At 37.4% G+C, this 27,726-nt stretch overlaps 1 protein-coding gene across 5 annotated transcripts in view; it reads left to right on the top strand.

The window, feature by feature from the left end:
* The window catches only part of PCSK5 (proprotein convertase subtilisin/kexin type 5), a 465,096-nt gene that overhangs the window by 358,988 nt on the left and 78,382 nt on the right, over positions 1 to 27,726 (top strand). For all 5 annotated transcript variants that reach the window (XM_073878061.1, XM_025891381.2, XM_073878060.1 and 2 more), the window contains exon 24: positions 15,833 to 15,901. In XM_073878061.1, the coding sequence (XP_073734162.1) occupies positions 15,833 to 15,901 (69 nt within the window). The remainder of the gene's footprint in view (positions 1 to 15,832; positions 15,902 to 27,726) is intronic.

Genomic DNA, 27,726 nt, shown 5'->3' with positions numbered 1-27,726 from the left:
ATTCCCAGAAGTAGAACTCATTTTTTTAATAAATGAAATCTACCAGCTTGAAGTCAAAGCTAGTTGTGTGGCACAGAGTCCAACTTGTTCTATTTGTACCAATCAAGCTGATACAATCTGTTAAATTAATGGAAAGAGATAAAAAGGGGGATTCAGGGTGGAGATATAAAAAGACTCTAAACTCATCTCCTTCTACAGATATGATAATTTTATAGCTACATGCAGAATAGTTTTCCTCCAAAATGGACCTGAGAACTGGATAAACTGCACCTCTACAACAAAAGATACAAGAAACACATCAAGGGGAACCTGGGTGACTCAGTCCATTAAGCATCCAACTCTTAGTTTTGGCTCAGGTCATGATCTCACAGCCGTGAGATCAAGTCCCACATCAGGCTCTGTGCTGAGTGTGGAGTCTGCTTCAGATTCTCTCTCCCTCTTCTTCTCGCTTCTCCTCCCCCACTCCCCCTCTGCTTCTCCCCCCCCCCCCACTCACTTGCACTCTCTCTCTCTCTAAAATAAATAAAATCTTTTTTAAAAAGAGAGAAGGCACATCAAGACACAGAAAAAATATCCAAAGAAATAAGGGCTAAAAACTTCTCTAATCTGGGGGGGGGGGGGAAACAGATATCTAGGCCCGGGAATCCCAGAGAATTCCAAATAAGAGGAACCCAAACAGAACCACACCAAGATATATAACTAAAATGGTAAAAGTTAAAGATAAAGAGAGAATCTAAAAAGAGGTATAGAAAAACAATTTATTTAATGTACAAGGAAAAACTCATAAGCCTATTAGCAAATTTTGCAGCAGAAACTCTATCCAGGCCAGAAGGGAGTGGCATGATTCAAAGTGCTGAAAGCAAAAAAATTTCCAATCAAGAATTGTCTACTTGCAAAGGTTATCATTCAGAATGAAGGAGAGGTTAGGAGTTTTCCAGATAAGCGAAGGCTAGAGGAGATCACCACTAAAACAGCTTTAGAGGAAATGTTAAGGAGATTTCTCTAAACTGAAAAGAAAAGACACTAATAATGTGAAAAGATATGAAAGTATTAATCTTCCTGGAAAAGGTAAATATATAGTAAAGGTAGTGAATCCATCATTTACAAAGCAAGGTTAAGGTCAAAGGCAAAAATAGTAAAATTAATTAAAATTAAAATAATTAAGGATGCATAAAATTAAAAGATGTAATATGTGTCATCAAAATAATAGAATGAGGAGCTTTGGAATGTGTCCAAAATTAAGCTGTTGTCAACATAAAAAAAAAAACCTCTTATATACATGGGATATTATATTTGAACCTCATCATAACCACAAAGAAAAAAACTTATAGTAAATATACAAAAGAAAATGAGGAAGGAATCTAAACCTAACACTAAAGAAAGCCATCAAACCACAAGGGAAGAGAGAGAAAAAAGGAACCAAGAGGAACTTCAAAAAAAGCCAGGAAACAATTATCAAAATGACAACAGTACATACATATCAATAATTACTTTATATATAAATGGACTAAACTCACCATTCAAAAAGACAGAGTAGCTGAGTGGATTAAAAAAAAATCTATATGCTGTCTATAAGAGACTCACTTCAGAAATAAGGACACACACAGACTGAATGTGAAGGGACAAAAAAAAATTTCATGCAAATGGAAATGAAAAGAAAGCAGGTGTAGCTATACTTATATCATACAAAATAAACTTTAAAAACAAAGCCTATAGTGTATAGGAAATCCACTGATTTGTGTGCATTGATTTTATATGCTGCCACTTTACTGAATTCCTGTATGAGTTCTAGCAGTTTTGGGGTGGAGTCTTTTGGGTTTTCCACATAAAGTATCATATCATCTGCAAACAGTGAGTTTGACTTCTTCTTTGCTGATTCAGATGCCTTTTATTTCTTTTTGTTGTCTGATTGCTGTGGCTAGGACTTCTAGTACTATGTTAAATAGCAGTGGTGACAGTGGACACCCCTGCCACGTTCCTGACCTTAGGGGGAAAGCTCTCAGTTTTTCCCCATTGAGAATGATATTCGCTGTGGGTTTTTCATAGATGGCTTTTATGATATTGAGGTATGTACCCTCTATCCCTATACTCTGAAGAGTTTTGATCAAGAAAGGATGCTGTACTTTGTCAAATGCTTTTTCTGCATCTATTGAGAGGATCATATGGTTCTTGTTCTTTTATTAATGTATTGTATCACATAGATTGATTTGTGGATGTTGAACCAACCTTGCAGCCCAAGACAGAAGAAAGAGAAATTAAGGAGTCGATCCCATTTACAATTGCACCCAAAACTGTAAGATACCTAGGAATAAATCTAACCAAAAAGGCGAAGAATCTGTACTCAGAAAACTATAAAATCCTCAGGAAAGAAATTGAGGAAGACACAAAGAAATGGAAAAACGTCCCATGCTCATGCATTGGAAGAACAAATATTGTGAAGATGTCAATGCTACCTAAAGCAATCTACACATTCAATGCAATCCCTATCAAAATACCATCCACTTTTTTCAAAGAAATGGAACAAATAATCCTGAAATTTGTATGGAACCAGAAGAGACCCCGAATAGCCAGAGGTATGTTGAAAAAGAGAAGCAAAGCTGGTGGCATCACAATTCCGGACTTCCAGCTCTATTACAAAGCTGTCATCATCAAGACAGTATGGTACTGGCACAAAAACAGACACATAGATCAATGGAACAGAATAGAGAGCCCAGAAATGGACCCTCAACTCTATGGTCAACTAATCTTCGACAAAGCAGGAAAGAATGTCCAATGGAAAAAAGACAGTCTCTTCAGCAAATGGTGTTGGGAAAATTGGACAGCCACATGCAGAAGAATGAAACTGGACCATTTCCTTACACCACACCCAAAAATAGACTCAAAATGGTTGAAAGACCTCAATGTGAGACAGGAGTCATCAAAATCCTAAAGGAGAACACAGGCAGCAACCTCTTCGACCTCAGCAACAGCAACTTCTTCCTAGAAATGTCACCAGAGGCAAGGGAAGCAAGGGCAAAAATGAACTATTGGGACTTCATCAAGATAAAAAGCTTTTGCACAGCAAAAGAAACAGTCCACAAAACCAAAAGACAACCGACAGAATGGGAGAAGATATTTGCAAATGACATATCAGATAAAGGGCTAGTATCCAAAATCTATAAAGAACTTATCAAACTCAACACCCAAAGAACAAGTAATCCAATCAAGAAATGGACAGAGGACATGAACAGACATTTTTCCAAAGAAGATATCCAAATGGCCAACAGACACATGAAAAAGTGCTCAACATTGCTCGGCATCAGGGACATCCAAATCAAAACCTCAATGAGAGACCACCTCACACCCGTCAGAATGGCTAAAAATAACAAGTCAGGAAATGACAGATGTTGGCGGGGATGCGGAGAAAGGGGAACCCTCCAACACTGTTGGTGGGAATGCAAGCAGGTGTAGCCACTCTGGAAAACAGTATGGAGTTTCCTCAAAAAGTTGAAAATAGAGCTACCATACGACCCAGCAACTGCACTACTGGGCATTTACCCCAAAGATACAAATGTAGTGATCCGAAGGGGTACGTGTACATACTGTACGATGTTTACAGTAGCAATGTCCACAATAGCCAAACTGTGGAAAGAGCCAAGATGTCCATCGACAGATGAATGGATAAAGAAGATGTTGTATATATATATACAATGGAATATTATGCAGCCATCAAAAGGAATGAAATTTTGCCATTTGCAACAACGTGGATGGAGCTGGAAGGTATTATGCTGAGCAAAATAAGTCAATCAGAGAAAGACATGTATCATATGATCTCACTGATATGAGGAATTCTTAATCTCAGGAAACAAACTGAGGGTTGCTGGAGTGGTGGGGGGTGGGAGGCATGGGGTGGCTGGGTGATAGACATTGGGGAGGGTATGTGCTATGGTGAGTGCTGTGAATTGTGTAAAACTGTTGAATCATAGACCTGTACCTCTGAAACAAATAATACAGTATATGTTAAAAAAAAAAGAAGATAGTAGGAAGGGAAAAATGAAGGGGGGGAAACTGGAGGGGGAGACAAACCATGAGAGACTATGGACTCTGAAAAACAAACTGAGGGTTCTAGAAGGGAGGGTGTAGGGGGATGGGTTAGACTGGTGGTGGGTATTAAAGAGGACACGTTCTGCATGGAGCACTGGATGTTATACACAAACAATGAAACATGGAACACTACATCAAAAACTAATGATATAATGTATGGTGATTAACATAACATAATAAAATAAAAAAACAAAGACTATAATAAATGGTAAAGAAAGGTGCTATATAATGATAAAGAGATGAATATGGCTAAAAGATATAATATTTATAAATATATATGTACAACATAGAAGCACCAAAACATACCAAGCAGATATTAGCAGATCTAAAGGGAAAAATTGAAAGCAATACAATAATTGTAGAAGACTTTAACACCCCCATTTATATCGATGGATAGATCATCCTTACAGAAAATCAATAAGGTAATATCAGCCTTAAACAACACATTATACCAGATGGACTTAATAGATATATATATTCAAAAGCAGCAAAATACATAGTCTTCTCAAGTACACATGGAACATTTTCTAGGATAGATCGTATGTTAGGCCACAAAACAAGTATCAATAAGTTCAAGAAGACTGAATTCATATCAAGCAGCTTCTTTGACCACAATGGTATGGAACTAGAAATAAATTACCATAATAAAACTGGAATAACCAGAAAAACATGGAGATTAAACAACATGCTACTGAACTACCAAAGGGTCATCAAAGAAACCAAAGGATTTAAAAAAAAAAAAAACTAGTGATGTTGACTAACATAATAAAAAAAATTATAATTAAAAAAATTAAAAATAAATACAAATAAACTAGAGACAAACAAAAATACAAATATGACATACTAAGATCTATGGGATAGAGCAAAATTTGTCCTAAGAGGAAAGTACATAGCAATACAGGCCTATTTCAAGAAGAAAGAAAAATCACAAATAAATAATTTAACCTTATACCTAAAAGAACTAGGAAAAAAGAAAAAAGGCCAAAGTTAGTAGAAGAAAAGAAAATAATAAAGATCAGAGTAAATATAAATGAAATAGAGATTAAAAGGACAATAAAAAAAGATCAATAAAATTAAGAGCTGGTTCTTTGTAAACATAAAAAAAATTGACAAACCTTTAGCTAGATTCACCAAGAAAAAAAGACAGGAGGCTCAAATAAATAAAATCAGAAATGAACCAGAAGTTACAATTGATAATATAAAAATACAAAGGATCTAAGAGACTACTAAGAGAATTATACACCAACAAATTGGACAACCTAGAATAAATGGATAAATTTCTAGGAATACACAATTTCCAAGACTAAATCAGGAAGAAATAGAAAATCTGAATAGACAAATTACTAGTAAGGAGATTAAATCAATAATAAAAAAAATTACACCTAAAGAAACTACAAAAAGGAGAACAAATTTCATTTTTATAAACAATAAAAACATATGATCATCACAATAGATGCAGGAAAAACATTCAATAAAATTCAACATACATTTATGATAAAAACTCTCAACAAAGTGGGTATAATAAACATAATAAAAATAATCAAGGCCATATATAACAAACCCACAACTAACATCATACTCAACAGTGAAAAGCTAAAAGCTTTTCCTCTAAGATCAGGAAAAAGACAAGGATGCCCACTCTTGCCACTGTTTTTCAACATAGTATAAGAAGTCCTAGCAATTAGGGCAATTAGGCAAGGAAAAGGAATAACAGGCATCCAAATTAAAAATAAAGAACTAGGAGCTTCCGGGTTGGTGAACACACTGGCAGTGTTGGGAGAGTGGTGTGCCTGGAGGGCGCATGGACGCTCCTTGCTCCTTTCTGGAGAGAGAGATTGAGAGAACAAGAGGACATGACCAGAGGAGGCGAGAGGGGCAGAGGGAGAGGGAGGGAGAGAATCTCAAGCAGGCTCCACAATCAACATGGACACCGTCGCAGGGCTTCGTCTCACCAAACCCGTGAGATCATGACCTGAGCTGAAATCGAGTCCAACACTTAACTGACTGAGCCACCCAGGTGCCCCTCCCACATCCTTTTATAACTAAGCAATGAATGAGAATTCCTGTTGCTTCATATCCTTGCCAGCAATTTGTGTTATCAAGTGTTTTGGATTTCAACCAATCTAAATGTTTTATATGGAGTTGGGAAAAGATGGCAAAGGAGTAGGGGATTTTTCCAACCAGTCCCTGGAATTGAGCTGGATATCTACCAGACCACTCTGAACACCCACGAAATCAGCCAGAGATATAAGAAGATATATCTGGATCTCTACAAAGAGAATATCACAGGTGGTTGGTTACGAAGCTGGGAGCCGTGATTCCACTCCCGTGGGCACATATCCAAAGATAAACAGAAGGGGGAAGGAGCTGCCATAAGCGCTGGCGCTGGGAAGGTGAAATAACACAGGAGCACAAAATTCTCCCAAGCTGGGGACAGAGCACAGACTCGCAGACCAGTGGCGATGGGGAAAGGACTTTAGGGCAGCCCCCTGGAATGAAACCTGGAGCAGCGGGACCAGGCGTGCGAACTGAGGGCGGCTGGCAGCTTTAGAAGCACAAAGGGCAGATTGTGCCCCGACCTGGAGATGAGGACTGAGAGCTCTGCTGAGGGGCGCACAACCCAGGACACTGCAGTTTATAGCAGCCCAGACAGCAACGGAGATAGTGTGGCCTGGAGAGCTCACTGAAGAACAGACTGCGATCTCGCTGCTCTGATGCAGAGGGTTAGAAGCGGTCTCTTCTGCTCTGAAGAGACTCCAGGGAAAGCTGCCAGAGAACAAAAGCCCCCAAAAAACAGTTTTCACTGAGCCCACCCCCCCCGGGGGGCAGGGCAACTCTGCCCAAACAGGGTTGGGCAGTAACAGCATGTCAGGCCCCTCCCTCAGAAGACAGGCTGGGAGAACAAGAAGCCGGCAACCCTAAGGTCCCTATAAAACAGGTTCATCTTGTTTGGATTGTGGTCAATAATTTGGACTCTGTATATTCCCTCAGCCACCCGTCAACAGAATGACTAGAAGAAGGAACCCCCAAAATAGGAAAGACTCAGAGATTATGACTTATGCCACAGATTTACAAATGGATTCAGATATAACCAAGATGTCGGAACTGGACTTCAGGGTAACAGTTATGAAGACGATAGCTAGAATGGAGAAATTGATTAATGGCAACATAGAGTCTCTAAGAGCAGAAATGAAAGCTGAACTGGCAGAACTTAAAAATGCTATCAGTGAGATCCAATCTAATCTAGATACTCTAACGGCTAGAGTAAATGAGGCAGAAGAACGAATTAGTGATCTAGAAGACTAATTGATAAAAAAAGAAGGAAAAAGAGGAGGCTTGGGAAAAACAGCTCAAAACCCATGAAAACAGAATTAGAGAAATAAGTGATGCATGAAATCTTCCAATGTCAGAATTATTGGGATCCCTGAGGGGGTGGAGAGAGAGAGAGAGAGGACTAGAAGATATATTTGAGCAAATCATAGCTGAGAACTTCCCTAATCTGGGGAATGAAACGAACATTTGTGTCCTAGAAGCAGATAAGGCCCCTCCCAAGATCAAGGAAAACAGACCAACGCTCCGGCATGTAATAGTAAAACTTGCAAATCTTAGAACAAAGGAACCATCTTAAGGGCAGTTAGGGGGAAGAGATTCCTTACATGCAGGGGGAGGAACATCAGAATAATGTCAGACCTATCCACAGAGACGTGGCAAGCCAGACAGTGCTGGCGAGACATATTCAGGTTACTAAATGAGAAGAACATGCAGCCAAGAATACTTTATCCAGCAAGGCTGTCATTTAGAATGGATGGAGAGATGCAGAGCTTCCAAGACTGGCAGAAACTGAAAGAATGTGTGACCTCTAAGCCGACCCTGCAAGAAATATTAAGTGTGGGGGGGTGGGGGGTTCTATAAAAGGAGAAAGACCCCAAGAGTGATATAGAACAGAAATTTACAGAGGGGGACAATCTATAGAAACAAGGACTCCACAGGCAACATGATGACCATAAATTCATAGCGTTCAATAATCACGCTCAACATGAATGGCGTAAATGCCCCCATAAAATGGCACAGGGTTGCAGATTGGATAAAAAGACAGGACCCATCCATATGCTGTCTACAAGAGACTCATTCTGAACCTAAAGATACATCCAGACTGAAAGTGAAGGGATGGAGATCCATCGTCCATGCCAACGGACCTCAAAAGAAAGCTGGGGTAGCAATTCTTGTATCAGACAAATTAGATTTTAAGCTAAAGACTGTAGTTAGAGACACAGAAGGACACTACATTATTCTTAAAGGGTCTATCCAGCAAGAAGATCTAACAATCGTAAATATATACGCCCCAACATGGGAGCAGCCAACTACATAAGCCAGCTGTTAACCAAAATAAAGAGTCATATTGATAATAATACGTTAATTGTAGGAGACCTCAATACTCCACTCTCAGCAATGGACAGATCATCTAAGCAGAAAATCAACAAAGAAACAAGAGCTTTGAAAGACACACTGGACCAGATGGACCTCATAGATATATACAGAACTTTCCACCCTAAAAAAACAGAATACTCATTCTTCTCGAGCACACAAAGAACTTTCTCCAGGATAGACCACATAATGGGTCACAAATCAGTTCTCAACCGGTACCAAAAGACTGAGATTATTCCCTGCATATTCTCAGACCATAATGCTTTAAAGCTGGAACTCAATCACAAGAAAAAATCTGGAAGAAATTCAAACACTTGGAAGCTAAAGACCACTCTGCTCAAGAATGTTTGGGTCAACCAGGAAATCAAAGAACTTAAACAATTCATGGAAACTAATGAGAATGAAAACACATCGATCCAAAACCTATAGGATACTACAAAGGCGGTCCTAAGGGGGAAATACATAGCCAGCCAAGCCTCACTCAAAAAAAATAGAAAAATCCCGAATTCACCAACTAACTTTACACCTTAAAGAACTAGAGAAAAAGCAACAAACGATGCCTCAGCCATGCATTGGAAGAGAAATAATTAAGATTAGAGCAGAGATCAATGAATTAGAAACCAGAAACACAGTAGATCAGATCAGTAAAACTAGAAGTTGGTTCTTTGAAAGAATTAATAAGATCAATAAACCACTGGCCAGACTTATCCAAAAGAAAAGAGAAAGGACCCAAATTAATAAAATTATGAATGGAAGGGGAGAGATCACGACTAACACCAAGGAAATAGAAACAATTATTAGACATTATTATCAACAACAATATGCCAATAAATTAAGCAACCTGGAAGAAATGGATGCCTTCCTGGAAACCTATAAACTACGAAGACTGAAACAGAAAGAAATTGACAACCTGAATAGGCCAATAACCAGTAAGAAGATTGAAGCAGTGATCAAAAAACCTCCCAAAAAGCAAGAGTCCAGGGCCTGATGGATTCCCTGGGGAATTCACCAAACATTCAAAGAAGAAATAATACCTATTCTCCTGAAGCTGTTTCAAAAAATAGAAACAGAAGGAAAGTTTCCAGACTCATTCTCTGAGGCCAGCATTACCTTAATCCCCAAACCAGGCAAAGACCCCATCAAAAAGGAGAATTTCGGACCGATATCCCTGATGAATATGGATTCCAAAATTCTCAACAAAATCCTACCTAATAGGATCCAACAATACATTAAAAGGATCATCCACCACGACCAAGTGGGATTTATCCCCAGGATGCAAGGGTGGTTCAACATTGGCAAATCAATCAATGTGATAGAACACATTGATGGGAGGAGAGAGAAGAACCACATGGTCCTCTCAATTGATGCAGAAAAAGCATTTAACAAAATACAGCATCCTTTCCTGATTAAACTCTTCAGAGTACAGGGATAGAGGGAACGTTCCTCAATTTCATAAAATCCATCTATGAAAAACTCACAGTGAATATCATCCTCAGTGAGGAAAAGCTGAAAGTCTTTCTCTTATGATCAGGAACATGTCAAGGATGCCTACCCATGCCACTATTGTTCAACATAGTACTAGAAGTCCTGGCAACAGCAATCAGACAACAAAAAGAAATGAAAGGTATTCAAATTGGCAAAGAAGAAGTCAAACTCTCTCTTTGCAGATGACATGATACTTTATGTGGAAAATCCAAAAGACTCCACCCCCAAATTACTAGAACTCATACAGCAATTCAGTAATGTGGCAGAATACAAAATCAATGCACAGAAATCAGTTGAATTCTTATACACTAACAATGCAACTGTAGAAAGAGAAATTAGAGAAATGATTCCATTTACAATAGCACCAAAAACCATGAGATACCTCAGAATAAACCTAACCAAAGAGGTGAAGGATCTATACTCTAGGAACTACAGAACACTCATGAAAGAAACCGAAGAAGACACAAAAAGATGGAAAAGCATTCCATGCTCATGGATCGGAAGAAAAAACATTGTTAAAATGTCTATGCTACCCAGAGCAATCTATGCCTTCAACGCCATCCCGATCAAAATTCCAATGACATTTTCCAAAGTGCTGGAACAAACAATCCTAAAGTTGGTATGGAATCAGAAAAGACCCCGAATCACCAAGGAAATGTTGAAAAAGAAAAACAAAGCTGGGGGCATCACGCTGCCTGATTTCAACCTATATTACAAAGCCGTGATCACCAAGACAGCATGGTACTGGCACAAAAACAGACATATAGACCAATGGAACAAACAGAGAGCCCAGATATGGGCCCTCAACTCTATGGTCAAATAATCTTCGACAAAGCAGGAAAAACTATGCAATGGAAAAAAAGCCTCTTCAATAAATGGTGCTGGGAAAATTGGACAGCTATATACAGAAGAATGAAACTCAACCATTCTCTAACACCATACACAAAGATAAACTCAAAATGGATGAAAGACCTCAATGTGAGACAGGAATCCATCAAAACCCTAGAAGGGAACATAGGCAGTAACCTCTGCAACATCAGCCACAGCAACTTCTTTCAAGATACATCTCCAAAGGCAAGTGAAACAAAAGCATAAATGAACTTTTGGGACTTCATCAAGATAAAAAGCTTCTGCACAGCAAAGGAAACAGTGAACAAAATGAAGAGGCAACCCACAGAATGGGAGAAAATATTTGCAAATGACACTACAGACAAAGGGCTGATGTCCAAGATCTATAAAGAACTTCTCAAACTCAACACCCCAAAACAAATAATCAATTCAAAAAATGGGCAGAGACATGAACAGACACTTCTCAAAAGAAGACATACAAATGGCTAACAGACACATGAAAAAATGTTCATTGTCATTAGCCATCAGGGAAATTCAAATCAAAACCACAGTGAGATACCACCTTACACCAGTCAGAATGGCAAAAATTGACAAGGCAAGAAACAACAAATGTTGGAGAGGTTGTGGAAAAAGGGGAACCCTCTTACACTGTTGGTGGGAATGCAAGTTGGTACAGCCACTTTGGAAAACAGTGTGGAGGTGCCTCAGAAAATTAAAATTAGAGCTACCCTATGACCCAGCAATTGCACTCCTGGGTATTTATCCCAAAGACACAGATATAGTGAAAAGAAGGGCCATATGCACCCCAATGTTCATAGCAGCAATGTCCACAATAGCCAGACTGTGGGAAGAGCCGAGATGCCCTTCAGCAGATGAATGGATAAAGAAGATGTGGTCCATATATACAATGGAATATTACTCAGCCATCAGAAAGGACGAATACCCAACTTCTACATCCACATGGATGGGACTGGAGGAGATGATGCTAAGTGAAATAAGTCAAGCAGAGAAAGTCAATGATCATCTGGTTTCACTTATTTGTGGAACATCAGGAATAGCATGGAGGACACTAGGAGAAGGAAGGGAAAAATGGGGGGGGGAATTGGAGGGAGAGACGAACCATGAGAGACTATGGACTCTGAGAAACAAACTGAGGGTTCTAGAGGGGAGGGGCATGGGGGGAATGGGTGAGCCCGGTGATGGGTATTATGGAGGGCATGTATTGCATGGAGCACCGGGTGCTATACAAAAACAATGAACCATGGACCACTACATCAAAAACTAATGATGTACTGTATGGTGACTAACATAATAAAATTAAATGAAATTTAAAAAAATGAAGAACTAAAACTGTCACTATTTGGAGACCACATGATACTATATATAGAAAACCCTAAAAACTCAATAAATAAAACTGATAGAATAAATGAATTCAGTAAAGTTGTAGGATACAAAATCAATACACAGAAATCTGTGGCATTCTATACACTAACAACAAACTATCAGTAAAAGAAATTAAGAAAACTTAATTGAACTTACAATTGCATCAATCAGAATCAAATGCCTAGGAAAAAAAATCTAACCAAGGAGGTAAGAGACCTGTACACTGAAAACTATTAACACTCTGATGAAATATATTGAAGACATAAGTAAATGAAAAGATACTCTGTGCTCATGAATTGGAAGAATCAATACTGTTAAAATGTCCATACTACCCAAAGTGATCTACAAATTAAATATAATTACTATCAAAATTTCAATGACGTATTTCACAGAACTGGAACAAATAATTCTAAAACTTACACGGTACTACAAAAGATACTCTATAGCTAGAGCTATCTTGAGACAGAAGAACAAAGCTGGAGGTATCATATTCCCTTATTTTGAACTATATTACAAAGCTGTAGTAACCAAAACAGTATGGTACTGACACACCAAAAAAAAAAAAAAATAGACAGGTTGATAAAACAGAACTGAGAGCCCAGAAATAGACCCACGCATATATGGACAATTGATTTATGACAAAAGAGCCAAGAACAATGGAAAATGGATAGTCTTTTACAATAAATGGTGCTGGGAGAACCAGTGAGCTACATGCAAAAGAATGAATGTGGACCACTTTATTACAGCATACACAAAAATTAACTGGATTAAAGACTTGAATGTAAGACCATAACACTGAAACCATAACACTCCTAGAAGATGTAAGTAGTAAGCTCTTTGATATCAGTCTTAAAAATGGTTTTGTGAGTCACACTCCAAAGGCAAGGGAAAGAAAAAACAAAAATAAGTAAATGGGACTACATCAAACTAAAAATGTTTTGCACAGCAAAGGAAACCATCATCAAGACAAAAAGCCCATCTACTGAATGGGAGAAGATATTTACAAATCATACACATCCAATAAAGGGTTAATATTCAAAATATATAAAGAACTAATACAACTCAAGAACAAAGAACAAACAACCCAATTAAAAAATGGGCAGAAGGTCTGGGGAGACACTTGTCCAAAGACAAACAGGTGGCCAATGGGTACATGAAAAGATGTTCAGCATCACTGATGTTTAGGGAAACACAAATCAAAACCACAATGAGATATCACCTCATACCTATTAGAATGGCTATTATCAAAAAGACAAGAAATCTTAAGTGTTGGCGAGAATGCAGAGAAAAGGGAACCCTCATGCACTGTTAGTGGGAATGTAAATTGATGTAGTCACAATGGAAAACATATGGGTATTCCTCAAAAAATTAAGAATAAAACTACCATATGATCCAGTTACTCCACTACCGGGTTTTTATCCAAAAAATATGAAAACACTAATTTGAAAAGATATACGCATCCCTGTGTTCGTTACGGCATTATTTACAATAGCCAAAAAACTGAAACAAGCTAAATGTTCACCAGTGGATGAATGGATAAAGTTGATCCCTTAAAAAAAGAATAAAATTTGCCATTTACAATATAGGTATTATGCTAGTGGAATAAATCAGAAGACAAATACATATAATTTCACTCATATGTAGAATCTAAGAAACAAAACAAACAAACTCATAGGTGCAGAGAAGAGACTGGTGGTTACCAGAGAGAAGGGGGTGTGGGGTTGGGAGAAAGGGCTGAAGGGGGCCAATTATAGGATGATGGATGATAACTGGATTTTGGGGGGTGATCACTTTGCAGTATATAAGATATCAAATTATACTGTATACCTGGAACACATCCTTTAAAAAAACATTAAAAAAGAATATTCAGAAAATAAAAATGTGATCTTGGAAATTTTTTTAAAAATTTATAGAAGTAAAGGGGACACCTGGGTAGCTCACTTGATTAAGCATCCGACTCTTGGTTTCGGCTCAGGTCATGATCTCATGGATGATGAGATTGAGCCCCACGTTGGGCTCCATGCTCAGTGGGGAATCTGAGATTCTCTCCCTCTGCCCTCTCCCAACTTATGCACACATGTGAGTGCATGTGTGTGGGCTCTCTATGTCTCAAATAAATAAATAAATCTTTAAAAACAATTATACAGGGGCACCTGGGTGCCTCAGTCAGTTAAGCATCTGCCTTCAGCTCAGGTCATCATCTCCGGGTCCTGGGATCAAGCCCAGCATCAGGCTCCCTGTTCAGCGGGGAATCTGCTTTTCTCTGTGTGTGTGTCCCTCTGCCCCACCCCTGCTCATTCTCTTTCTCTCTCTCAACTAAATAAGTAAAATCTTTTTTTTTTTAATTTCAAAAAATTAAAAAAAAACAATTATAGAAGAATGGAAATGAAGAAGAGGGGTAGAAAGATAAAAACTTAAAAATCACTGAGATAGTAGAAGCAAAAGAAAAAGTAGAAAATGGAGAAGAGGGAAGAAAAATTAAGAGTCAACCCAGGAATTCCAATAATACAAGTTTTTCAAAGAGTAAAGAGCAAAAACAGAATAGAGAACATTAACAAAGAAATAACTCAGAAAATTACCCCAGAACTGAAAGGCATGAATTTCCAGATTGAACAAGACTTCTGCATGTCCAGCATAATGGATTTCAAAAAGACAGACACCAAGATACATCACTGTAAGAATTTGGAAAATAGATTTTTTTTTTCTGCAAAAGGAAAATCTTAAAAACTCCTACGGGGGAAAAAAAAGCAGGTCATACAAGAAGGACTGGCTATCAGAATGACATTGAACTTCTCAACAATACTGGAAACTAACACATAAAAATGGAACAAAAACTTCAAACATTTGAGAAAAGAAATTATTTCTCTTTTCAATCCTAAATTCAGTCAAGCCATGAGTCATGTATGAGGGTAGAAAAACAGAGAGTATTTTCAGTCATGCAAGTTTTCCAAAACTTTACCTCCCATGCATCCTTTCTTGGGAAAATTACTTGTAAAGGATATGTTCCACCAAAAAATAGAACAAGAAATTAGAAAATATAAGGTCCAGAAAATGGGCATCAAAGGAAGAGAGGGATGAAAGGAATCCTCAGGATGACAGTAAAGAAGGTACTAATGCAATAGCTGGAAGATTTCTACTTGTGGTACAGCTGAGGGTGACTTAAGGACAGATATTGAGAAAATAAATAAAGAAGCCAGACAAATAGTAGCACAAGAGAAAACAAAAAGATGAATAAGAGCCCCAATGTCACTAGAATATGAATAATAGTATAATCATAACAATATAAATACTGAATATTAATCTAGCAAAATTTATCATTTGGGAAGATGGAAAGTATGTCTGTGTTTGTTGGAATGGTGGTGAAACAAAGCTAGTCTTTACCACTACAGGTAATGCATGAGAATAAAATCAAGAGGTAGCATCATAACCATGCTATTTAGAGGTCTGAAGGTAAAAAACTAAAAGAAACAGCTAAAAGAATTAAAATTTGTTGTCTCTGAGAAAAGGGGAAGGGCAGAAAATAAGCTCCACACCAACATATTTTCATAGCGATGAATGTGTCTCCACTCAGCGAAAATGAATTGTGTTTCTCACTCTTCTTGTATAGGTGAAGTTCAAGACCCAGACTATGAAGAGTGCGTGCCTTGTGAAGCAGGATGTCTGGGGTGCAGCTTGGGTATGCCACTTTTCTTTGCTCCCTAAAGAGTTGACATAGCTTTGTTTTCATTTCTCCCACACCTCTTGTTTCAGCAGGAATGTTGTCATTGTTATAACACTGTCACCATCCATACCCATTCAGTAGGCTCACTCCCATGAAAACAGGGTCATGGTGAGAGATGCTCCCTTTTGAGGCAAAGGAAGGGTCACTCATCCTCATGAAACCCAAGTTTAAGAAAGGACAGGCATCTTTTCCTCTGGTTGTTAGCAATCTGGCAGGGATCCCTTCAGCAACCAGGTTTCCAGTTGCATAGGATGTGGCCTCTCCTTGGCTTCTCAAGGTCACAAATAAAGAGATGAACTATGGTGGGAGAAAGAAACTCAAGCAAAGAAATGCCTAATTAATCTAACTCATTTGGCATGTGATTCACGAACCCCCAAGTTTGGGGATTTTCCTTTGCAGAAATGACTCCATTGGTTGAAGCCTAAGACAACCCTTTGAGAAGAAAGCAATGTGGTGACTGAGTTGAAATCCCCACCATACAATGAATAGTCAGTCTTCCATCTAATTCTCTAATTCAAATCACTGACCCCTTTCTCCCCATGCATGCCTGGTTTTCCTATGGAGAGGAGGAGACAGTGTGTACCACACAGAACCATTGGATTGGATGTAAAATGAAATATAGGAGGCCACCAAATTCCAGGAATATATCTTAATGTAAATTTAGTCAAGATATTGAAAATAATTAACGTTTGGGTCTGTAGATCTTTGGAAGGAACCCCAACCTAAATTAAAGATTGATGGAGTAATTTCTATTCATAGAGTTTCTCTATGATTGGTTAACTCCTCCTTCTAAAACTTTAATGTGCACACAAATCCCATGGGGGATTTGTTAAAATGCAAATTCTGATTCATAGGTCTGGGTAGGGCCTGAGAATTACATTTCTAATAAGCTGCCTGGTAAAGCCAAGTCTTCATCAAACACTCATGAGGTTACAAGGGGTCAGGCTGTGCCAGGATTAAGTAGAATTTTTATTGGCTTTACCTAATGGATTTCCTTGAATTCTTAAATATTATACATGAATTATAATTTATCTGATGGCTGTAATGGATTCTCTCTGCCCTAAATGGAAATGTTGTATTTTCTATAATATCTATAACTACAAGACAGAGGTTTTAGGAACCTGAATACCATTCTCCCATTACTTTCCACTATGAAATGGGGCATATATACTGGAAAATAAAATCTAATAATGAAATCACACTTAGGAAGGGGTTAATATTTAGAGTAAGAGATTTAAGGGTAAAATGCTAATTTTCTGGGCAACAAAAATAGACCTAAATAGAAGTAATAAAAGTACTAAAATTGAAAAGATTAGCAAATTCCAGTGTATCTTCTGAAGTGATAGGAGGTGGTCTTTCTTGCAGAGAGCAAGAATAAATGTCCTATCTTGATTTCACATTTTGCCTATTTCAAACTATATTTGCCCATTAGATTTCATATTCCAGCTAATTTTTGTGGTCTCCTTTTGCATCTTTGCTATTATTGTATGTTGTGTGACCATGTTAACATCTTTGTGTATCACAGAGAGGGGTGTGATTGTGTGTGTGTGTGTGTGTGTGTGTGTGTGCGTGTGCGCGCACGCGCGCGAACGCGCCTCTCTGTAAAATCCCAAAACCTGGAAACAGTGACAACCATGATCAGTAGGGATCTACATTGTGCCCACCCTTCCCTTAGCTGATCTAGCTACAGAGGAGAACAAGTGTAGCCGCTGGGAAATAAAATCCATATCAGACATAGGCCAGTTGAGGACTCAAAATCCAAAAGAATCAACTTGCAAAAAGAGCTAAATTAGAAAGTTTGATTCACTCTGCAAAGTGCTACTGAAATATTTAGTTCATTTACTCTTTTAAGAACATTTAATGGTCTACAATGTGTTGAGTGCTCACTGGGGCACTGGGAATTCAGAGTTGATATGGTTGTGACCCCACTATAAGGCCCTCTCTGGCTGTTACAAGTAACATACCTGGAACTAAATCTTTACAAGGCAACCTGCAGGAATGAGAGAGGTGCAATGTTCAGTGGGATCACAGGAGAGTAACCAGAACATTCTAAATGCTGCTAAATTCTCATTTTAAATTAGAAAGTTTCTCTTATTTTATAAAGTCTCTACACGTTGGACCTTGTGTATTTTTAGGTTGCCCTGGCTGAACTCAATTATCTCTTTATTTCTTGGGTCTTTGTTGATCTTCGCACTTGAGTTAAATCTCTTTTCTTGCTTCCCCTTGTTGTAGGCCAGCAATCATACTTTTTACAGCTGATGTGTGTAGTATTTGGTGCATACGTATTTTTCTGCCTGGACACTAAACTACTTAGAATAAGCTCTATGACTTATACACTGTGCTACCAAAAGAATTAGCAGCAGGCCTAGGATATGATAAATGTACAATAAATTTATCATGTATAATGTTTGTTGAACTGAATTTGAGAGTTGCCAAAACTTAAAGTGGAGATGCATGGCTCAGGATATCCAGGGATCTGGATATGATGTTTCCTCTATTTAAACTTTGTTTATGGGCCAAGAAGGGGAAATAAATCATATGATACAGAAATAAATAATTTTTCATAAAATATTAGAACTATAAGGGAGATTTGAAGGGGACATGGTTTATCAAATTTCTTAATTTTAAGATACAAATATAAATTTTAAAAGATATGAATAATTTACCATAGATTTTCCCAAGATTCTTCTTGTGAGAAGGGACATCATCCTTTAGAAAGAAAGAGCTCCATTTTCTTCCATTTTAGTAATGTAAATTCATCTTTGAACCTGAGCTAGACAATCTCTAGAAGAGTTACAGAAAAGTGAAATCAGTTGCTCTGAGACATTTTTTTCTGCACCATGTAATGATTAATTGTTAGAAATGGTAGAATTTTTTCCTGAGTTTTTTATTCCTTTCCAGACATTTAGTGCAACTATAGATTAAGATTCTTTTATACCCCATATAAAAGAAAAATTCCAGATTGACCCTGATCTTGTCTAGTTCCTGGATGGAGTTATTTATTATTCCAAGGGAAGCTTGCCAGAAAGAGAAGAGAAAAGGAAACATGATCAAAAGTGGCTGTTGTATTTTGAGGAAAATATTGAATTTGCTATCCTAGGATGAACCACGGGTGTTTTTATTATTATGGGGTTAGATTTCTCTTCTTTTTTTATTGAGATATAATTGACATAGAAAATTACATTAGTTTCAGGTGTACAAATAATGATTCAAAATTTATATACATTGTGCAGTGATCACCACAATAAGTCTAGTTAATAGCTGTCACCTTAGAGTTACAGACTTTTTTTTCTTGTGATAAGAACTTTTACAATCTACTGTCTTAGCAACTCTCAAATATACAATGCACTATTATTAACTATAGTCATCATGCTGCACATTACATCCCCAGGATTTATTTATTTTATAAGTAGAAGTTTGTACCTTTTGACATCCTTCACCCTCTGCCTCTGGCAACCACCAATCTGTTCTCTCCTAGATTTCTGTTCTTTATTAGGCTGAAAACAAACAGATAGCATTTTATATGATACCATCTTTTTCCAGGATGATTGGACGCAAAATTCTTCGTCTTTCTAGCTAGTATCTTGAATGGAAATTTTAAGATAAATCAAAGTTTTCTAAATTATATTTCTTCATTAATTGAGAGAATAAGTAAGTGGAACCATTTTTACTTAATGTCTTGAGGTACTTTTTTTGTTTTATTTAGGGGCTATAGTAATAGGTATGACACCTGATTATAACCTAAGATTTGGAGCCCATACTTACAACCCCTGACTTACTAATTGATTTTAATCAAATTGCTAAGATCTGTTTACTTCCTTACCTTGTCCATAAAATAGATGTCAATGTGCCTTTATTTTGGCTTAGAAGTAGGTGATAAAAATCCCTTATTTTTTGCCCATTTAAATGGCTTTAGTCCCTACTCTTGGGGAAAAATATACGCAAATTTAAAATTTTTAAGTACTTGCAATAAATGAAAAAGGCTATAAGGATCAAACTATTCCAAAAACAGAAGAGAAAGGAAAGCTCCCACATTCATTCTATGAGACCAGCATTACCCTGATACCCAAACCAGAAAAGACACTACAAAACACAAAAAAAGAAAACTACAGGCCATTATCCCTAATGAACATAGCTACAAAAGTCCTCAACAAAGTTGCAGCAAACTGAACTCAACAATATTTTCGAGGGATCACGTGGGATTTATTCAGAGGATGCAAGAATAGTTCAATATTCATAAATCAATCAACTTGATAATCACGTTAACAAAGTAAAAGATTAAAAAACATATGATCATCTCAAAAGATCCAGAAAAAGTATAAGACAAAATTCAACATCCACTCATGATAAAAACTCTCAACAGAATGGGTTTAGAGGGAACATACCTCAAGATAATAAAGGCCATATATGAAAAACCCACAGCTAATATCATACTCAATGGTGAAAACTGAAAGCTCTTCCTCTAAAATCAAGAACAAGACAAGAATGTCCACTCATCACTTTTCTTCAACATAGTACTGGAAATCCTAGCCACAACAATTAAACAAGAAAAAAGAAATAAAAGGTATCCAAATCAGAAATGAAGAAGTAAAACTGTCACTATTTGCAGATGACGTGATATTATATATACAAAACTCTAAAGACTCCACCAAAAAATCTGATAGAATAAATGAATTCAGTAAAGTTGTAGGATATAAAATCAATATATAGAAATCTGTTGCATTTTTATACACTAATAACAAAGTAGCAGAAAGATAATTTAAGAAAACAATCTAATTTACAACTGCATCAAAAAATAAAATACCTAGGGTGCCTGGGTGGCTCAGCTGGTTAAGCGACTGCCTTCGGCTTAGGTCACGATGCTGGAGTCCTGGGATCGAGTCCCGCATCAGGCTCCCTGCTCAGCAGGGAGTCTGCTTCTCCCTTTGACTCTACCTCCTCTCATGTGCTCTCTCTCTCTCTCTCTCATCCTCTCTCTCTCTCAAATAAATAAATAAAATCTTTAAAAAATTAAAAAAAATAATAAAATACCTAGGAATAAATTTAACCAAATAGGTGAAAGACCTATACCCTGAAAATTATAAGACAGTGATGAAAGAAAGTGACGATAACATAAATAAATGGAATGATATTCCATGCTCATGGACTGGAAAAATTAATGTTGTTAAAATGTCCATACTACACAAAATCATCTGTAGATTCAGTGCAATCCCTATCAAAATACCAATAATATTTTTGACAAAACTAAAAGACATAATTGTAAAATTTGTATGGAACCACAAAAGAACACAAATAGGCCAAGTAATCATGAGAGAAAACAAAGCTGGAGGTATCATGCTCCCTGATTTCAAGATATACTACAAAGCTATAATAATCAAAACAGCATGGTACTGGCACAAAAATAGACACAGGGATCAATGGAACAGAATAGAGGGCCTAGAAATAAACCAACACCTGTATAGGCAATTAATCTATGACAAAGGAGACAAAAACATACAATAGGGAATTCTCTTCAACAAATGGTGCTGGGAAAACTGGACTGCTACATGCAAAAGAGTGAAAGTGGACCACTTTCTTATACCATACATAAAAATAAATTCCAAATGGATTAAAGACCTGAAACCATAAAACTCCTAAAAGAAAATATAGGCAGTAGTCTCTTTGGCACCAGCCTTAGCAAAATATTTATGGGTATATCTCCTCAGGGGAACAAAAGCAAAAATAAACCATTGGCACTACACCAAAATAAAAAGGTTTTGCACAGCAAAGGAAACCATCAATAAAATGAAAAGGCAACCTACTGAATGGGAGAAGATATTTGCAAATCATACACATCCAATGAAGGGTTAAAATCCAAAATATATAAAGAACTTATACAACTCAACACCAAAAAAAGCCCAAACAATCCAGTTAAAAATTGGGCAGAAGACATGAATAGACATTTTTCTAAAGAGGACATACAGATGGCAAACAGACGCATGAAAATATGCTCAACATCCCTAATTATTAAAGATAAGCAAATTAAAATCAGAATGAGATGTTACCTTACACCTGTCAGAATGGCTAGATTCAAAAAGACAAGAAGTAACAACTGTTGGTGAGGATGTGGAGAAACAGGAAAACTTGTGCACTCTTGGTAGGACTGTAAATTGGTATAGCCACTGTGGAAAACAGTATAGAGTTTCTTCAAAAAATTAAAAACAGAAGTACCATACAATCCAGTAATTCCACTATTATTTATCCAAAGAAGATGAAAACACTACTTGTAAAGATATATGCACCCCTATGTTTATTGCAGCATTTTTGCTATAGCCAAAATATGGAAGTCACCCATGTCCATCAGTCAATGAATGGATAAAGAAGATGTGATGTATACAAACGCACACACACACACACACACACACACACACAAGCACAATGGAATATTATTCAGCCATAAAAAACATGAGCCCTTGCCATTTGTGACAACAGAGATAGACCTAGAGGGTATCACACTAAGTAAAAAAAGTCAGAGATAATTACCATATGATTTTATTTATACATGGAATCTAAAAAACAAAATAAACAAACAAACCAAAAACAGACTCATAAATACAGAGAACAAATTGGTGGTTGGCAGAGGTGGGGAGTAGGCAAAACAGGTGAAGAGGATTAAGAGGTATAAACTTCCAGTTATACAACAAATAGGTCACAGAGATAGAAAGCACGGCATAGGGAATATAGTCAATAACATTGTAATAACATTGTATAGTGACAGATGGTGACTACCCTTATATCATTGTGAGCATTATGTAACGTATAGAGAATTGTTAAATCACTGTGTTGTGCTCCTGAACTAATATAACATTGTATAACTATACTTAAATAATAAACACTTTTAGAAGATAAAGCTCATATAAATAAGTACCAAATAAGGGGACAGACATTCGTAGCAATATAATTTAGAAAAGGAGGGAACCTCTGGGCACTGAAGTGGTCAAGGAAGGCTTCCAAGAGGATGGGAATTGGAATTGGCATGGAATTTCAAACTGGGAAAACAGCAGGAAAAAGGTCTGGAGGGAAGAATTTTTGCCACAGATTTTAGGACACTGAATGTACCAATTTTGCAGAAGGAATACAATATAGTTGCCCTCCCCGCCTCCCATCCACAAATTCACTTTCCATGGTTTTAGTTTTTCACTGTCAACTGAGGTCCTGACAATACGTCAGAAGGTCAGGAGTAGACTAACATCACAATGCCTTTGTCACTCACCTCACTTCATCTCATCACATGGCATTTTGTCATCGAAAGAAGGGTGAGTAAAGTACGATAAGCTACTTTTGAGAGAGAGAAAGACCGCATTCACGTAACTTTTACGATAGTACATTATTATAATTATTCTATTTTATTATTAGGTTTGTTAATCTCTTACCATACCTCATTTATAAATTAAACTTTATCCTAGGTATGTACATATAGGAAAAAACATAGTATACATAGTGTTTGGTTTTATCCATGGTTTCAGGCATCCACAGGAGTCTTGGAACATCTAATGGGAGGGAGTACTGTTGGCGGGGAGTACTGTTAAGTAAATAGAAGAGAATAAACAAAGAGAAGTTTAGAAAAGAGGTAGAAAACCATATCTTGAATTCTGGACTAATGAGTTTAAAAGTATTCTGTGGCTAAAAGGGAATAATTAAAAGTTCTTTAAAAAGAGAGAGAGAGAGAGTGTTTTGAACAAGTGTTTTAAGAAGATTAACTTGGTAACTGTGTTAACTGTGTCCAGGATAATTGAAAGGGAGAATGGCAGTAGGCAGAGAAATCAGCAGATTATTTCAGAAATCAATCTGGGTATGAAGTAACAGGAGCCTGATCTAAGGTAACAGCCAGAAAATGAAGAAGAAAGAGCTAGGTTTTAAAAATCATGTGCAACATATGGCCCTTAAGCATAAGAAAATATGCTTAACCTTGTTCATTTTATGGGAAATGCAAAGTAAAATTACCACAACATACCATTTCTCACCTGTCAGATTGGCAAAAATTCGTAAGCTTACAATGCATTATACAGCAAGGCTGTAAGAAAACAAACACTCTTACTTATTACTGGTAGAAAGACAGTATGTTACAACTACTGTTGAAGGAGATTTGGCAGTATAGAACACAATTACATATGCATTTATCCTTACCCTATAGCATCTCTTCTAGGAATTTACCCTGAGGATACACATCTACAAATTCTAAACAGCATATTCACATGCAACCCTCTGTGGCATTATCTGTGGTAGTAAACTATCTGAAACGTCCTAAATGCTCATTCATGGAAGGCTGGTTGCATGAAGTAAGGTACACATACACTAGGGAGTGCTATGTGGCCATAAAGAGAGCAAAGAAGAGCTATATGAACTGATAGTGATTTCACTAGGTACTATTAAGTAGAAGACAAGGTGCAAAAAAACAAACACGGCATACTACCTTTTGAATATACATGTGTGCTCATGTACATTTTTTACTTATTTTTGAATAAGAAATACAGAAAGAATAAACTGGAAAGGGATGCCCGGGTGGCTCGGTTGAGCGTCTGCCTTCAGTTCAGGTCATGATCTCAGGGTCCTGGGATCGAGTCCCACATCAGGCTCCTTGCTCAGCAGGGAGCCTGCTTCTCCCTCTGCCTGCCGCGCTCTCTCTCTATATATGTATCTCTCTCTGACAAATAAATAAATAAAAATCTTTTAAAAAAATTTAAAAATTAAAAAAAAGAATAAACCAGAAAACTAATGAAAATGGTTACCTACACAGAAAGAGGTGATGGAGATGGAAGGGAAGCTACTCTAGGTATATCTTTGTACAGATTTTCATTGGAATCATTGTAAGTGGTTTACATATTCATAGGAAATGACACAATAATTAGCTTGAATGGTTCCCGCTGGCCAATGTGGGATAATTTGATAATCAAAACATATGGATGATAAAGAATCACAATTCAATTAATCAAAATAATACATGCATCAAAATGATATTTAAAGGAGAAAGGAAGAATTGAGGAAAATAAAGGGAAGGCTCTTCACGATAGTTTTAGCCAGCATGTTTGCAAGGAAAGAAGTAGAAAATTATCATTTTACATCCCCTAGTGTATTGACTCAAAAGAGAGTCATCAGTGGATGCTAAAATCATTAGGGGAAAAACTGTTTGGGAACAGGATAATCATAGAGACTCAAAGTACTTCTATAGTTAATTACAATGGAGGGATTTGCTGGTTACCAACTTAAGTTATTATACTTGGTATCATAAGTTCCATCCAACTTGATACCATGTGTTTCCTGATGTGAAAAATTAATGAGTACACAACATTACCCAGTATCCTTGACAACATTACACAATATTACCCAGTATCCCAGTATCCTTGTCTAGACCAATGATTCCCAACTGGAGGTGACTATGACCCCAGGGACATTTGTCAATGTTTTGAAACATTTTTGGCCGTCATGACTGCGGCGTTGTTACTTGCATCTAGTGGGCAAAGGTCAAGGATGCTTCTAAACATTCTATAATGCACAGAACTGGCCCCAACAACAAAGAATTATCTGGTCCAAAATGTCAATGCTGAGGTTGAGAAGCCCTTATTTAGCCTGAAGATAAATCTAGAATGTGAGATATCCATAAAACAACAGACCCACACTCTTAAAAAAAAAAAAAAAATCAACAGAATGAAAAAACAAAAAGGGAGTTAATCCAGAAAATGAAGAGCTAACACAGCTAAGAAAATGCGTAAATATTTATTGGAGACTGGATTTTTAAAGTTTTAAAAAATATTTGGGGGACCATTAAGAATACCTGAATATAATTGAATAATATTGAATTAATATTTCCTCAGCCGTGGCAATTGTGTTGTATTAAATAGGAGCTGGTCCTTCGTGTAGGAGATGGTATTTAGGGATAAAATGTCATGATGTCTACAACTTCTTTTCAAATGGTTCGGGGGAGGGGGGGAGATCTAGCTAAAGCATACAAAGTTGTTCATTGCTCTATATCAGCCATTCTGTAGCTTAGAAAAAATTTTTTTAAGTTAGAGGAATAAAAGTGCCTCATGCTCTGTCAGCTGAGAGGATGTAGAAGCAAAGACACCCGAGTAGCAATAAGCACACCCCAGGTCCAGATCCTGATTTCCTAACACCAATCTCTAAAAAAAGATACCAAGGCTCATAGAGAACTCTCTGACTCTGGGTCTGGGCAGGAAATACATAAGATGAGCCTGCAGCATCTTGTAGTGACAGAAAGTGAGGAAGTGTTCCAAGAAAGAAAAACACCACAGTGCCGGGGGCGTATAGCAAAGGGACACAGAAAAGAACTGAAGGAGTTCCCAATACTCAAAGCGGGAACAATTTGAGCAATAATATAAATAAAATAGTATTAGCATATAACCCAAAGTATAAAATAAAAATTCATAAATTTATATTGATATAAATAAATAAATGGTTGAATAAACAAGTAAATGGAGAAGAGGAGATGAATCTTCAGTGCAAAAGAATTCCAGATAACTGATTTGGCACTGCTCCCTCCAGGAAGTGGGGCATAACCCTCCACCCCCTAAGTGTAGATGGCACATAGTGACTTCCTTCCAAGAGCACAGTATGAAAGGGAAGACGGGAGAACTTTATAGAAGCACTACCTCATCCAGGTGATTAGGTCAACACTCATAGTGTTATATTAATAGCACATACCCAGGGCACCTGGGTGGCTCAGTCAGTTGAGCATCCGACTCTTGACTTCAGCTCAGGTCAGGATCTCACGGTCGTGGGATTGAGCCCTGTGTCGGGCTCCACGCTCAGAGTGGAGTCTGCTTGTCCCTCTCCCTCTGTTCCTCCCCCTGCTCGCTCTAAAATAAATAAATAGATAAAATCTTTTAAAAAAAAATAGCACATACCCTCTTGATATGATGTCATGAGAATGGCACTTCACCTCTGTGGTCTTCTACCCCAAAACCCACAACCCCAGGCTTATCAGGAGAAAAACATGACAAATCCCAATAGAGAGGTATTTTGTCAAATACCTTATTAGAACTCCTCAAATCTGTCAAGGTCATCAAACAGGTCAAGTCTGAGAAACTGTCACAGTCAAGAGAAGCCTAAGGAGGCCTGACAGCTATATGCAATGTGATATCCTGGAGGGGATCCTGGGATAGAAAAAGACACGAGGTAAAAACTAAGGAAAGCTGGGCGCCTGGGTGGCTCAGATGGTTAAGCGTCTGCCTTCGGCTCAGGTCATGATCCCAGGGTCCTGGGATCGAGTCCCGCGTCAGGCTCCCTGCTCCTTGGGAGCCTGCTTCTCCCTCTGCCTGCCTCTCTCTCTCTCTCTCTCTGTCTTTCATGAATAAATAAATAAAATCTTTTAAAAAAAACAACTAAGGAAAGCTGAGGACATTATGGACTTCAGTTAATAATAGCCATGCCATCATAATAAACGGCATGAGGCAACTATTTGGGGGTGTTGGAAATGTCCTATGTCTTGATTATTGGGAGTGATTATATGACTACACATTTGTCAAAATTCATAGAAGGGGCAAATGTTATATTATGAAAATATTTCAATAAATCTGACTTAAAAAGCACAATGTTAGAGTAAACCTATTAATCCCTCTCTTTCCTGTCCCTACATAGCCTAACTAGAAGAGTAGCCTAATTGCTTTAGCATTTATTGTGCACTTATCTAATGTTCCAGGTGCTATACTAAATTCCTTAAGTATATTACCTCATTTAACACTGAAGAGTAGATGTCATTGTGTTCACATTGTGCAGATGAAGAA

The sequence above is a fragment of the Callorhinus ursinus genome, unplaced genomic scaffold (assembly GCF_003265705.2).
Source record: "Callorhinus ursinus isolate GAN/ISIS: 27379988/994484 unplaced genomic scaffold, GSC_fseal_2.0 scaffold28, whole genome shotgun sequence".
Taxonomy (NCBI): Eukaryota; Metazoa; Chordata; class Mammalia; order Carnivora; family Otariidae; genus Callorhinus; species Callorhinus ursinus.
The sequence above is the reverse complement of the archived record's forward strand: the minus strand, read 5'-3'. Positions and strand labels throughout refer to the sequence as shown.